Source organism: Eptatretus burgeri, chromosome 2 (genome assembly GCF_056783735.1).
Source record: "Eptatretus burgeri isolate ZD-2024b chromosome 2, Ebu_testis_v1, whole genome shotgun sequence".
In the NCBI taxonomy this organism is placed as follows: domain Eukaryota; kingdom Metazoa; phylum Chordata; class Myxini; order Myxiniformes; family Myxinidae; genus Eptatretus; species Eptatretus burgeri.
This window is the reverse complement of record NC_140962.1, coordinates 50,228,907-50,244,697: the sequence shown is the minus strand read 5'-3', so window position 1 is coordinate 50,244,697 and position 15,791 is coordinate 50,228,907. Positions and strand designations below refer to the sequence as shown.

Below are 15,791 nucleotides of genomic sequence, written 5' to 3'. Positions count from 1 at the left end.
CATCCTTTGGGACCATACTCTGTGCAGAGCGTTGGTGCTGCCTAAGCAGTCTCCTTGGCTATTGGACACAATCCTGGACGGGTCGGTCGCCACTCGCCACTCCGACACAGGATACCAGCTTGCTGGCACTCATCTCAGAAGGATGACAGGCAGAGTCAACTCCACCTGGTATTAACTCAACAGCCGAGTGCGATTTGAACTCAGGATCTATGGATCCCGAGCCCACCACCCTAACCATTAAGCCAACAATGCACGCACGCACGCACACACACTGATTAGTATAGATGTGCACTCCAACTAAGATTTTATTTGTAGTCTTTTCAAAACTGTATTTGTATCTGCAAGAGTGTTGCGTTAGATCGTGTTAATGGGGGTCGAAAATATGGGTTGGGCTGGAGGGTGACATGAGAGAGTGGTGCGCACTGTCTGCTTGAAGTCCTCGAGGGAAGAGTGGTATTGAACAGCCAAGGGGAGGTGTGCAGTCCTGGCCTGGATTTTGGGAGTTTAACAAGTAACAAGATCTAGGTTACTGGAGGATCATGTACATCCTGGAGTTTTTGGGGATGGTCAGAGAGATGAGAGAACAGAGGGAGCTAAATTAGAGGAGAGGCGATTTTTTTTTTTTTAATTTTTTTTTTTTTTTAAGCAGAAGGGCCACTGACCTGCCTATGATGAGAGCAGTAGACCTTCTGCTTCGGCCTTGTTGTGGAAGATTCCAATAATGTTGAGATTTTTAGATTCTACAGAATTCAAGAGAGACAGATGTTATGCTGGAACACCAGCCCGTAGTGGAAAGCAGTACTCCATTGAGCTCCAGACAAAGACCTTAAAATAGACTGAGTAGTTATGATTTTTAAAGGAAAGACTTGGAATGGTAGGGGATGCTCAATCTGTAGCTGGCTTTGTAGGCCAGCTTTGTTATGTGGGCAGGCCAAGAGAGGCTATTGCTGACAAAGAAACATAGACATTCAAGAGAATGAACCTCTTGCAGTGGCTGATTGTACAAATAGATGGGTTTATTTGACTATCCTTCTGGAATGACCAGTTGAGACTGAGATTTTCCAGAATCGGAGGACATGTTACATTTAGCAGACGAGCATCTAATAATTTCAAGATCAGAGAGTGACACAGCTGTTGACTGCCTATCATTAGGATGGGGCATTGTATGGCACATTGTGGATTAATCTGCAAAATGGAAATGGGGATGTATAAGAGCATCAGAAAGGTTATTTGTAGATGAAGAACAAGACTGGGTCCAACACACTGCCTCGGAGCACTCCAACCTCAATATGTTCCATTTAGAGCAACGCATTAACTGCCTGAGTGGAGGAAATCATATATACAAGAAAGCAGCCTTGTAGCCACAGGCAGAGAGCTTTGCAAGCAAAGCAGGATGAGACTGTTGAATGCCTGAGATATGTATCGGGAAACATTCCTGACCACCTGTTTCAGAATTAGGATCTCCAACCATTGCTGAGAGAGGAGCAGCAGCATCTCCAGAGTTGAGTGAATGGGACAGAATCCAAACTGATTATTCAAGGTCAAACTGATTGTAAAGGAGAAAGATCTGACATCACCAGCACCAACAGATTCCACAACTTTGCTTGTAATTGTAAGTAAGCTTATTTGTCTGTAGTTGAGAGGCTCTGCTTTGCATCCTTGTCGACTGGAGTGATGTTTGCTAACTTCCAGGCATATGTGAGACACCAAAAGAAAATATATGCCTGGTGTTGGCTTAATGGTTAGGGTGGTGGGCTTGGGATCCTGGGATCCTGAGTTTAAATCCCACCCCTGTTGAATTAATAACTGGTGGGTTGACTCTGCCTGTCATCCTTCCGAGGTCAACAAAAATGAGGTCCAGCTTGCTGGTATCCTGTGTTGGAGTGTTGACCCATCCAGGATTGTGCCCAACAGCCAAGGAGACTGCTTCGGCAGCACCAATGCTCTGCACAGAGTATAGTCCTAATGGATGGATGGAAAAGAGAATGAGAGGCAGAAAAGTGCAGACAGAGGAGAAACAATAGCAGCTGAACTGGAATTGAGAAAATGGTTACTGATGTCTTGTGGACTCATTGTTGAAGTAGGATTGAGGCTGGATAGAACTTTCTTTCTGGTGAGAAGGACACATCTTCCAGTGGACAATGAGTATGAGGGGGGTAATGTCGGGACAGGGGGATTGACTAGGTACATGAGCTTTTGATAGCTTCTGAACAAATGCACATACATTGGCTTGCAAAAGTATTCACCCCTTACCAATAATGGCACATTTAGATGAATTACGAATCATGTAGAAACAATTTTTCCAAATGAGCATTTTTATTCATAACTGAAGAGATCAAACTAAACACTGTTATAGTTGAAGGAAGTTATGTGTTTAGAACACCTGCAAAAAAAACATGTACATATCAAAACTTACTGTTTGTAAAAGTATTCATCCCTTTCGAATAGTACTTGGTGGAAGCACCTTTTACAGCAATGGCTGCTATGAGTCTTTTTTGGGGGGTAGGTTTCTACCAGCTTTGCACAGTGAGATGGTGAAATATTTTCCCATTCTTCACGTGAAAATTGCTCTAGTTCTCACAAGTTTGATGGGGATCGTTGATTGACTGCAATCTTCAAGTCTCACCATAAATGTTCAATTGGGTTTAAGTCAGGACTTTTCCTGGGCTACTCAAGAACATTCATTTTCTTATTATCCAGGAACTCCAATGTGGCTTTTGCTTTGTGCTTCGGATCATTGTCCTGCTGAAGTGTGAATCTCCTACCCCATTCACATTCATGGCTGACTCAAGCAGTTTCTCATCAAGGATTCTTTTATACTTTACACCATCTATTGCCCTTCTGTAATGACAAGCTTACCAGTCACTGCTGATGAAAAGCAACCCCATAACATGATGCTGCCACCACCATGCTCGACAGTAGCGATGGTATTGATTGGGTGATGTACAGTGTTCGGCTTGTGCCAGATACAATGCTTTGAATTTAGACCAAAATGTTCAATTTTTTCTCATCTGACTACAAAACCTTTCTCCACATGCCTGCAGTATCATTAAGATGCTTTTTCGCAAACTCCATTCGAGTTTATTGATGAGACTTTTTTTCTGTAATGGCTTCTTTCTTGCCACCTGCCCATGGAGGCCAGCTTTGTGACTGAAACGGGATATTGTTGATTGATGAACACTGACCCCCATCTTGGACATTGAGACATGCAGATCTTTCAAAGTCATTGTTGGATTTACAGTGACAACCTGAACCAGTTTCCTGCTTGCCTGGCTGCTGAGTTTGGATGGGTGACCTGATCTGGGTAGAGTCTGGGTGGTATGATACATCTTCCACTTCTTAATGATAGATTTCACTGTACTCAAAGGGATAATGAATGACTTTGAAATCTTCTTATAACGCTCTCCTGGGTGCAGTCTGAACTTTCCTCTTCTTTACTCTCACGCGATGGCTCCTGGTCCTCTCACTGCCTACTTTGATAAATAATTCTTCTGCACTTATTATGTCTCGACCTTTCATTATCTTAAACATCTCTATATCACTTTGTAACTGCCTTTTTTCTAGTGTATAAAGCCCTGTCTCTTTCAGCCACTCCTCATAGCTACGTCAAGCTAGGCCCGAAATCAATCTAGTAGCCCTGCACTGACCCTCTCTATGCGAGCTATATCCTTCCCAAGTTGTGGTGACCAAAACTGCATACAACGTTCTAGATGTCGCCTCACTTAATTCCTAGACAATGTTAACACCACCTCTTTTGATTTATAATTGTACCCCCTCCGAATTCAACCTAAAACCCTATGTGCTTTACCTACAGCTGCCTGGCACTGTGCTGCTTGCTTATTTCCCGTATCTATGACCACCTCCTGATCCTTCTACTGTATAACATGTTCCAAAATTGCCCCTTGCATCATGTAATCTCTATTTGAATGATTTTGGTATCGAGATTTGTGTCAGGGGTTTTGGGTTTTGTATTTATCAAGGTTGTTGTACTTGTGTTCGCAGCAGTTTTAGCAGGTATTTGTGTTAGTTTATTGAAAGAAGCAGGGTTTGGCCTCATGTTGAGTTCAGCATTTAAGGTAAGTGTTTAAGTTAGATGGGGTCTTGAGAATATGGTGGTGAAAAAGGGTATAAATCGAGAACGAAGGCAAAAGGAAGAGGAATACATAAAATGTGATAGATGCTCAATGTGGGCCACATCAAGAATAGGGGAAGCAGAGGGTACACATTTTTGTAGGGAGTGTAAGTAAATAGTCCACTTGAGGACAGTTATTACTAGGTTGAAGGAACAGATAGATAATTGCAGCAAGTATCAGAATGTGAGAAATTTGTTGATAAATAGTTGGTTGCAGTTGTGGAGTGAGGTTGGATATTGGCAGTGGTGATAGTGCAGCAGGAGCAGTAAGTGGTGAGACTGCATGCAGTGGTGTGGGTGCAGCGTGACCAGGCAGTGATGAGGGTGTAGCGCAGGCAGGGGTGAGGTGCAGCAGGAGTAGGCAGTGGTGATTGTGCAGTGGGAGCGGGCAGTGGTGATTGTGCAGTGGGAGCGGGCAGTGGTGATTGTGCAGTGGGAGCGGGCAGTGGTGATTGTGCAGTGGGAGCAGGCAGTGGTGATTGTGCAGTGGGAGCAGGCAGTGGTGATTATGTAGTGGGAGCAGGCAGTGGTGATAGTGTAGTGGGAGCAGGCAGTGGTGATTGTGCAGTGGGAGCAGGCAGTGGTGATTGTGCAGTGGGAGCAGGCAGTGGTGATTGTGTAGTGGGAGTAGGCAGTGGTGATTGTGTAGTGGGAGCAGGCAGTGGTGATAGTGTAGTGGGAGCAGGCAGTGGTGATTGTGTAGTGGGAGCAGGCAGTGGTGATTGTGCAGCGGGTACAGGCAGAGGTGAGGGTGCAGCGGGTTCTGGCAGAGGTGAGGGTGCAGCGGGTTCTGGCAGAGATGAGGGTGCAGCGGGTTCTGGAAGTGGTGAGGGTGCAGGAGCAGGCAGTGTTGAGGGTGCAGCGGGAGCACGCAGTGGTGAGGGTGCAGCGGGAGCTCGCAGTGGTGAGGGTGCAGCGGGAGCAGGCTGTGGTGAGGGTGCAGCGAGCGCAGGCTGTGGTGAGGGTGCTGCGGGAGCAGGCAGTGATGAGGGTGCAGTGAGCGCAGGCTGTAGTGAGGGTGCAGCGGAAGCAGGCAGTGGTGAGGGTGCAGCGGAAGCAGGCAGTGGTGATGGTGCAGTGGGAACAGGCATTGGGGAGGGTGCAGTGAGTGCAAGCAGGGTGAAGGTGTATCAAGTGAAGGTGGTGGTGACTGTCCAGCAATGGAGATTGGTGGGAATGAGGTCTGGGAGACAGTTTTTGTTGCCCTTGAGATTATTAAATCTGTATATTCTTCATTCTGCAGAAAGGATCATAGACATAAAGTTCTGTGTGGTTTTGAAGAAGTAGGATTTAGAGACATTGAAGGAAGGGTAAATGACATAATATCAGGTCATGGTATGAAGAAGTTGATTGTGGTCGATACAGGAGCAAATGATTTATAGTGTAGTAGATAGTAGAAAAATCGTGCAAATTATGATACAAGCATCAAATTTGGGATTTCTGTTCTGCAGGGCTTTCTGATCAAATCTGCCTGATTGGCCATTTGAAAATCCAAATTTTGAAAAATTTGAAAAAACAAAAAACCATTTGAAAAAATTTGAAGTCACAGCTGGCTGAAATTCTTGAAGCACAAGTGAACATCCCAGACAGAGAACCAAGGGGAGATGCAGTCATCATTGATGGCTCAGCACTTATCAATGCCCTACCTCCACGCACTTCAAACATATTTAATGACTATGCTAAAGAAGACATCATCCCAAAGGTGGAATCCTATGGTGCCAGGTACGAGAGGGTGGACGTAGTGTTTGATGTGTACAAGAAGTCAAGTCTGAAGTCTGAGGCAATGTCGAAAAGGGGGCAAGGAATCAAAAGAAGAGTGACAGGAACCAGTAAGACCCCAAGTAACTGGAGAAACTTTCTTCGAGATGACAGCAACAAGACTGAGCTGTTTCAATTCCTTGCGGAAAAGATGTGTGAAGCACCGACGACAAGCACAGTCATTGTCACAAAAGGAGAAGATGCCATTAGCAACACAAGGAAGTCACTGGATGCTGTGTCTCCATGTTGTCATGAAGAAGCTGACACTCAAATATTTGTACACGCCAGGGACGCAACGACGGATGGTAGCAAGTCCATTATCATTAAGGCTAATGACACGGACGTACTAGTCATAGCAATATCTCTACTGCCATCCTTACAGGAACTAGGTCTTGAGAACATGTGGATTGCCTTTGGCCAAGGAGCCAAGGCACGATGGATTCCAGTCCATGAGGTAGTTTCTGCAATAGGGCCTGAGAAAGCTAGAGGGATCCAATACTTCCATGCGTTCACTAGATGTGACGTCGTGTCTGCCTTCCGCGGTAAAGGGAAGAAAACTGCATGGCAGACTTGGAATGTCTTTGATGATGTTTCTTAAACATTCACCAATCTCAGCCAGCTTCCAACATTGATTCGTGATCTTGACTTTTTTGAAGTTTTTTTTTTTTTCAAATTTTTCGAAATTTGGATTTTCAAATGGCCAATCAGGCAGATTTGATTAGCATCCCCTGGAGAACAAATGTGCCAAATTTGATGCTTGTATCATCATTTGCACGATTCCTCTCAAAAATTGCTGTTATCTGCCCCACTATTCGGGAAAGTTTACTCAGATGTTTTGAAAAATAGATACAGGATATTGGGTAAGTGGCTGAAAACAAAGGGTTGTGAGGTAATATTTTCTGGGATTTTCCCAAGATTAAGAAATTATATAGAAATTATGAGCAGAGAGATAGATGTCAACTAATGACTGGAAGAATGGTGCAGGGAGGAAGGTTTTACTTTTTTTGGGGGGGCATTTTTTGGCACAGCTAGTGATTGGCATTGGCCTTGCCTTCCAAGGGAATGACTGCACCCAAACAATGCCAGGAAAATGCACCCCACAATATTACAGAACCACCAGAACTCTTCACTGTTGGAACCAAGCACTCAGGGTTGTGGAGTTATTTAGGTTAGCACCACAAGTGCTCTTGTCCATTTGTTGAGAATATGGTGAAGGACGATTCATCTGACCATATCACATTTCTCCACTGCTTGATAGTCCATTGCCTGTGCTCTTTGCACCACTGGACTCACAAACGTGCATTGCCAGGTGTGATGAGCGGTTTGTGTACTGCAACCCGATTATGGTATCCCACTCTGTGGAGTTCTCGGCAGATTGTTTTTGATGAAACTGGCTGCTTGTGCCCCAAGTTGAAATTTATAGTCAATTGATCTGCAGTTGCTCGCCTGCTTTGCCTTGCACTTCAAATTAATGCACAGATATCATGATCCTGGAGTATGCGCTTCCACCCGATGTTGCCCTTTGCTGAAAATGTCTTTCCCTCAGAGTTCCATGCTAACATCACCTGATACACCATTGCTTATGAAACATCAGCAAGTTGAGCTGTCTTTGTTGGGGCGTGTTTGGCAGGAGCTTCAGTGACAGTCACCCCCTTTCAAAGTCACCGAGGTCTCCTCTTGCAGCCATGCTCGCCATAATTTTAGGCAATCAGGCCTGTGCAGCATTTTTATACATGGCCTGAAGCATGCTGGGATGTCATTTGCTTAATTAACACATGAGCCACACCTGTGTGGAAGGCATTGCTTTCAATATACTTTGTGTCCCTCATTTACTCAGGTGTTTCCATTTTTGTGTCCACTGCCTGTATATCGTTGTTGGCTCAATCTCTCCTAAAGGTGAAGAATCACTTTTAAAATTCTCGTATCCGGATCCGGATCTTCATCAAAATCTAATCAATTCTTACTTATCTAATCAAACCACACACTGTTCCAAAGCTGCCCTCCCAAAGATTGCTGCATGGTCCTAAGTGGGGGAAACCTTTTGTATTGTGAGCAGCTGAGGATCACAAAGATTGCCTGGTTCTGTAGTGTAGAGGATGCTATTGCCTCAAGGCAAGATTTGAAAATTGTTTTTTTTTAAGACTAAATTTAAGTGCTATTCACAAATTAGAATGCATTTGCAAATTCTGCATGTTTTGAAACTCAAACACAACATTCAACTTATAATTTATTTTTTCCATCATCTAATTTTCTTTAGCATTTGCAAAATATTTTAGATTGCAAAATCTTTTTATTTTTGTAACTTCATTCTCGAGATTCTAGAAGAACCGTTGATTTCCATCAATGTTCATGGTAAAAGTACACAAGAGAGTAAAAATGACGGTACAGAAATGAAAATAGATTTATATAAGTAAAGGTTCACTGCATTCCATTCAATAATAAATAATAATTGCTTCCATACCATCTCGGTGGCATTGAGTGGTGTCCCTTGACTAGGTCATGAATGTTTCCATAAATGAGACTTTACCCTTGATAGATCACTATTCCATTGTACGGTAACTGCATTCTCTTATCTCACAGTAAATTATGGATTGTAATTCTCCAATCTATCCATTTCAGAACTATATTCTATATTTTGGGATCAAATGTGATTGACTATGGAACACTAACGCTTCTCCCAAAGGAGTCACGAAGTATATTTGCACTCTGGTCCAGCGAACGGCTTCCCAACATTTCGCCAAGCTGTGCATGAAGCAACTGAGGCCTTCCAGAAGATTTCGCACGATGTTCTCAGTCTTCGCGAAGAGGCCCGTGATACTTGGCCTCTCCTGGCTGTACATATGGAGCAGCTCCAGGCTGCGGAGAGTGAAAAGCTGCATTTGGTAAGGATTGTTTCCTCTGCCAAGCACTCGGTGGTAGATTTTCCAGTCAGTTTTGAAATTCTAAAAGAAGGAAATTTGCAGCATTTTTTTCTTCTTCTGTCATACTGTCAACGAATGTATGGGAAACTTAATTGAAAAATAAATATTAATCACATCACAATATGTGGAAAGTTTGTTAACTTCCAATGACAAGAGATTTAAATTTATACGCAACAAAAGTTTGGGTTTTTTTCAATCAATGTATGTCTATAATAACTAGAATGGGCACTTGGTAGAGTGCATACCTTCGCCTCCGCTACTTTTTTGTTCTTGGCATGAGAGTGGGGAGAACAGAACAGTGAACATTTTGGTGTTGGTTTCATGCAAATCGGTTTTGATTTGACCGTGTTATGACAAAAACCGCATATTTTGAAAGGTCGTGACCCCACTGACCTTTGACCCCCAACCGCTAACAAGGGTAATGACGTAATTGTGTCATGTCGCCCATCACAAGATTGGGCAATGAATTCTGAACATTTTGGCATCGGTTGCATGCCAATTAGATCAAAATTGACCGCGCTATGGTAAAAATACGAATTTGACCTTTCCGTGACCTTGACCTTGACCTTTGACCCGATCTCTCCCAAAATATAATCAAATGTTCCTTGGATAATAACCCATCATCCCACCAAATTTCAAGCGATTTGGTTTAATACTTTCTGAGTTATGCGAATAACAAACAAACACACACACACACACACATATTCACAAATAAATAAATAAATCAATACACAGCGACCAATACATAACCTTTCGCAGAATGCGAAGGTAATAAATGTCAGTGTGTGTGTGTGTGTGTGTGTGTGTGTGTGTGTGTGTGTGTGTGTGTGTGTGTGTGTGTGTGTGTGTGTGTGTGTGTGTGTGTGTGTGTGTCTTCTTCATAACTCCAAAACCATGAAACATAGTGGCCCCAAACTTTGCATGCATACTAAGGGAACTCCTAGGGAGTTCATGAAGGAAGATTGGGTATTTGGGTAAATTTAAACACCCCTTTTGAAGATGATTAATGGCTTACCTTCATGAAAGGCTTATCCTAAGTCAGCCCAACTTCACCTCGCTGGGGTCTTAGCTGCCATTTTGATTCGGCCAACTAAAAATGCCTTGCTTTGGAACAGGTCATAATAGTTTCTGTAGGAGAGGGCTTCAAACCGATGAATCACTGTATACATCGCTGATCGCTTTCCAAGCCAGCCATTCCTTATCAACCGATATTTGTAAGCCATGGCCATACAGTCACAAGCGGAGTAATTGACCTCTATTTTTTTTTAATCACAGTGGATGTCGTTTTTGAAAATAAAATTACAAATTGACATTTAAGACAATGTTGAGATCATAAGGTAAACAAAGTATTCAACCACTTTCTCACGCATGATTTTGGTGTTGAGACATGCCGGCGTGTGGCCTTGAGGGGCTTTGTTTGTCCCGTGATCTTCCGGCTTTGTCACTGCAATGCGCCACGAACAGCTGTAAATCATGCTGAGAGAGTTGCAGGAGCAGAGCTCCGTGGGAATTGAATCTGGGCACAAAGAGCATGAGGTCCCACAGAAAGCAAGTATGGGTGTAAGATAGGTCCAGGAGGTGGTTTTCAGCAGAGAAAGGCTCTGCTGGAGATGGAAACAGAAGAAGAGCTAGAAGCTTCTACCCATCACATATTTTATCAACTCCCCTTGAAGCGGGGCCTTGTGCCGTTCATGGCACACCCATTGGCTACTCTCTGGGGAGGGGTACCTCCACCCACTCAGAGTCTCTGACCCATGGAAGGATCTCAAAGTCGACCTCACTTGTGGAGGCCATGTGGAAACTTTGTTGATTCATTTTCATTTAAGGAAAACATATAATGACATTACATTGGGGGAAAAGCCACATGGAACACAACAGTGGGGAAATGGGGCTTAGAAGTTTACATTTGGAAGGGAAGATGAAGGGTTCCTTGCTGGAACAAACTCAACCCTGCCTGTTATATACTTATTACACACGCTTATGCTGAACATGTACGATGAAATAACTATTAGAAACTATTTCTCTTTAGCCATTACCGTAACAATATTATAACTTGTCACCTTTTACTCAACTTTCAGAATAAACAAACATTTCGCCTCAACGAACATTGCAGAGTCAGATATAATAAACAATCGTTCATGTGTTATCATAATTATATACACGTTAACATCGCTCAGCACCAATATACTGCCTAACCTCGAGTTGTAATGTATTTGAGATGGGAATACCTCCTTAAAGACTATAGGTTGTTCCAAATTTCACTGTGCCAGAATTCAGCGGACCATTTATGGATAAACTGGAAACAAAAACCTCCATTTAACAGTAGCTTAAACCCACCAGAAATATTAGCTTTAACCCACCAGGTGGGTGGGTCATGTGTATGTGCCTGTACGCACCATTTTACATCTGTTGAGTTCCATTTGTATGAATAAAGTGGTTGTTGCTTTAATTATACATTCGCTTTGCCGATGATGCTTTCAATTCGGCCCTGTTATTATCCTTATTATTATTATTGTTAAGATCATTATTACAAATATTATTTTGTGATAATGATAATATTAGGTTATTATCATTATTGCCAACATACCATTTTGAACAGAAAAATGTCCTCCGAAGATGAAATGCTGGAAGTGCTGCTTCTTCTTCACGTGATGTACGAATGGCAATCTGCTAATCTATCTATATATTACTAAAACTCTCATCTTGTATGTATTTATATATGTATGTATGTATGTTTCCGAAATACAGCCAAAACGGTACATGATAGCACAAAAATCTTTGGCCCACATTACTCACCATTCTCCTGCGGTGTGGAGTATCAAGTTTCGTTCAAATTGGCCAACGAAAAGAAATTATTTAAAAATCAATTCCCCATTCAGTCAAGTACTCTTCGTGAGTATTTGATCAATGCAAACAACCTCAGCGGTATAGTTCGCTGGAGCTATCTTTTTTTTTCTTGAAATGATTTATTTTAAAATCTCAAACATTTAGTATAGACAAAGAACGATTTATTTTTAAGCATAAAATAAACATCGCCATTTTGATCTAATACTTCCGTGCTCATTAATAAATAAAATTGTGTTTCGAAGATTACGCACAATAATTTCTTCGACTTTCTTTCTCCGTTTTTTTTTTCACATTGACGCGCAATATCAAGTTTCGTTCAAATCGGGCAACGAAAAAAATTATTAAAAAATCAATTCCCGATTCAGTCAACTACTCTTCGGGATTATTTGATAAATGCAAACAACGTCAGCGGTATAGTTCGCTGGAGCTATCTTTTTTAAAAAAATTTTTAAATGATTTTTTTTTATCAACCGCTGTCACAACGGGAACCCAACGGGTTCATGGGTCATCTAGTATTATATAAAAATAGGACCACTTGTCCTGTAGCTTATCTGGACCCTGTCCTAATGTTGTAACTCAAATTTGGTATAATTCTGCCGAGTGGATCTGGTGAGGAAGATTTTTGGAGGAATTTACGCGATTTTCCAAAATTTTTATCAAGCCTGCTATTTTGACACACTTCCAATCATGTGATCGGCATGATTTATGCAATTTAACATCATGACCCTGTCCTAAGTGTGTGAAGAGAGAGAGAGGATAAGAGAGAGAGAGGATAAGAGAGGGAGAGGGGTGAGAGAGGGAGAGGGGTGAGAAGGAGGGTGGAGCAATGTGTTAAGGTGGGGGGGGGGGGAGGATGAGGGCAAAGAGGAAGAGGGGAAAGATTCCGGCAGATGTGATGTCCAGTTTAACGGCACACAAATTGATGAATCACCCTGCCTGTGAAACATTGGGGTGCCACAGTTTATAGCTGTTAGGATTCAAACCCAGGCTACACATTTTAGCACGAATGTGCCTTCCTCTTGGCTATCCTGCCGTGATATTAAGGAAATGTTTCATTTTTTTTTTGTATTTATTTTTGCCAAAGTGACGGGTCGTAAAATTAAAGAATATCATTCAAAAAGGGGAATTTGCACATTTTCAATGAGCCGGCCATAACCCGATACACCGTGGAACAACGCGGGGCCAACGCAGGTGAGTGCCTCCTGAACATTGTTCAAGTGGATCAACATACAGTATTCAGTGACAGTGCAAATATTATAGAGTGCTCGCCAAGTGGCTTAAGCACTCCAACGAAATGGGTGATAAGGAACGACTTGATAGCAATCTCTGTACTGTCATATAAAATACACACCCTCTGGAGATGCCTGAAATATCAAATATGTCCAAATTGGACAAATTAACACTTTTTTAGAAGTTGGAACTGTTGCCAAGTTCAATTCTGAAGGTTAAATTTTGAAACTTGGCTTAGTTGAAGAAATTCTTGAGGTAATGCCATGTTCAAAAATTAAATAAAGCCACAAACACTGGCGTCTCCAGGTGTTTATAAGCATTGCAATGTACCTAGCAATTTGTAGTTTTGATGAACAGGTATTCAATAATATGAGTGAGGAAAGTGAAAAAAAATAATGAGCATTTTGTTGTTTAGAAACTGTTGTGGCCTGTTCCCAGTCGAGGCTTGTTGAGCAGGCCAAACAAAATGGCCAATTAAGACCCCAGCAAGCTGACAGATGGCTGACTCAGAGGCTGACCCTAACACGAAGTTCTCAACCCACTTCTCCCCTCCCACCCAACCCCAAGTCCTCAACCCACCACTCCCACCCACCCCTCCCCCAGTAAGATTTTACTATTTGCTCCAAATGAAGTTATATAATTCAAGTTATGAAAACCCATCAGTATTTCACTGTGATATCCAATTAGTTACAATCAATACTGACAGGATAGAACAACTTCAATCCTTGAATGGCAATGTATACAATAGGAGTTGCCTCTTTGAACATTATTCCACACGCCCTTCTCCCATCTTAAAAACCCAAAAATAATCTCTTTAACAGACTGTGGAGCTCCAGCTGGCCAAACAACACCTGCAGAATTTTCCAGACGAAGAAAAGGAAGACGAAGTAAGGAGGCTAAAACACAGGTACTTTTACCATTTCTTCTTCTTCTGGTTACTCTGCCTCCTTCAATCCTGGAGATTCTTCTTGCAGAAGCATGCGATCTGATTCAACAATTGTCGTAACGAAAGGCTTTTTAGTACGTCCTTTAAAGTACAAAAGCTTAAAACAGTAGTTTAAGGTGAAAACACAAGTTTCCATATGTCGAAAATCCATTTGACATGCTTTCAAAGCTGCAGTCTATGTATTAATTTGCCTTTACAGAACACACTATTTCTGCTGAAGTAACTATATTACATCACCCCAGAATAAGGATAAAGTGCATCATATTTACAAAAGCTTGCCTTTTAGCTTCTCTGCTACTGCCAAGGAATCACTGTGCAGGAAATTAGAATAATTGCAGCTTCTTCCTCAATCAAAATGCAAGTTGAATGTAGGTAGTTGTGTTTTGCATTATTGGACAACACAAAGTGGGAAGGGTTTTTAATGCATGACCAAATGCGAATGGTTTTCCCATCTTCCTTGATGATGATCAGGGTACCAAAATCACAAAGTTTTGCAACCAGCCAGTTTGCTGGTTGAAATGGAATGAATCACTTTTTCACGAATATCAACTACGTATATGTTTATGATCAAAGTACACTTTGTTGCTTTTTCTAATTTATTTTAAACATTCAGTGAAAAATGCCTCAAATCTTTTCTAATAAACTGTGTGTGTGTGTGTGTGTGTGTGTGTGTGTGTGTGTGTGTGTGTGTGTGTGTGTGTGTGTGTGTGTGTGTGTGTGTGTGAGTGTGTGTGTGTGTGTGTGTGTGTGTGTGTGTGTGTGTGTGTGTGTGTGTGTGTGTGTGTCTCCTCCATAACTCGAAAACCGTAAAACTGAACAGCCTGAAAGTTTGCATGCGTACTAAGAAAACTCCAAGGAAGAGCATGACTGAAAATTTGGTGTTTGGGTTAATGAAAACACCCCTTTTGAACATAATTAATGGCCTTATTTAATTATATCCTTCATCAGTCACATCCTCTTTATCAGGTGCATTATGTAAGAATGCGCTTTTGCTTTTATGAAGGGATGGGGTGAAGACAGGGAGTTGGGGTTTGGAAGGTCTGGCATTTCCATTTGCAGTGTATGGATGTGAGTCATGCAGAGTGAAGAAGAAAGAAAAGAAGAACATTGACAGTTTTATCATGTGGTGTTAGAGACGAATGTTAAAAATTCCATGGACTGCAAGAAGAAAAAACAAATCGTGCTTGAGTCAATTAGACCACCATGTACATTAGAAGTGCTGATGCAAAAACAGAAACTGTGAAACTTTTGACACATCATGCGCCTAGAAAACAAAAGTTTTGAGAAATCAACCATGCTGGGTATGATTGAGGGACGAAGAAGAGGGAGTTCTTGTATGTGCTGGATGCCCTACCAGGATCTCTATCTAGCTTTTTATTACATCAAATGAATATCCAGCACTCTGGTCTGGCAGGATGGTGTAGAGATGGGACACTTTTCTTTGAGCTGCCTAATCTTGGTTCGATTCCCAACTGCACTCTAAACTGTCAGGTTGGTATTTAGCAGGCAGGGCATTGTATCACAATGTGCTCTGTTCTTCAGACTGACGTTAAGCTTGGTGTTCTGTCTGCTAGCATTAGTTGGTGGACGTTAAATATCCCACGGCGTTTTTCATGAAAAGTTGGCAGGTTTTTGCCAGCACAATTACAAATTCCTGCCTTGACTGCTGCTCTGATGGTAAAGGCAAACCACTCGGTCATCTTTACCATGAGTTTCTATAAACTACATGAAATCCACGGTTACTTGTTGAAATGTAATATACAAACGGCTGTAGAATCCCCCCCCCCCAAAATCAATCGATTAACATGTTTTACTCATCCACAGGATAAATACGACCGTCGAGAAGATTGGGAATATCATGGAAGACTTTAAGTACGATTCTGAAGACATCCGATAATCCCAAACCTGCTGGACACAAACCTATATTTAAAAGCAATAAAAAAATTGCAAGAAAGTT

At 42.0% G+C, this 15,791-nt stretch overlaps 1 protein-coding gene across 7 annotated transcripts in view; it reads left to right on the top strand.

The window, feature by feature from the left end:
- REX1BD (required for excision 1-B domain containing) overlaps nt 1-15,791 on the top strand; it is a 47,175-nt gene extending 31,384 nt beyond the window's left edge. For all 7 annotated transcript variants that reach the window (XM_085869279.1, XM_085869281.1, XM_085869278.1 and 4 more), the window contains 3 exons: nt 8,574-8,772; nt 13,710-13,795; nt 15,659-15,791. In XM_085869279.1, the coding sequence (XP_085725405.1) occupies nt 8,574-8,772; nt 13,710-13,795; nt 15,659-15,731 (358 nt within the window). In that variant the 3' untranslated portion in view covers nt 15,732-15,791. The remainder of the gene's footprint in view (nt 1-8,573; nt 8,773-13,709; nt 13,796-15,658) is intronic.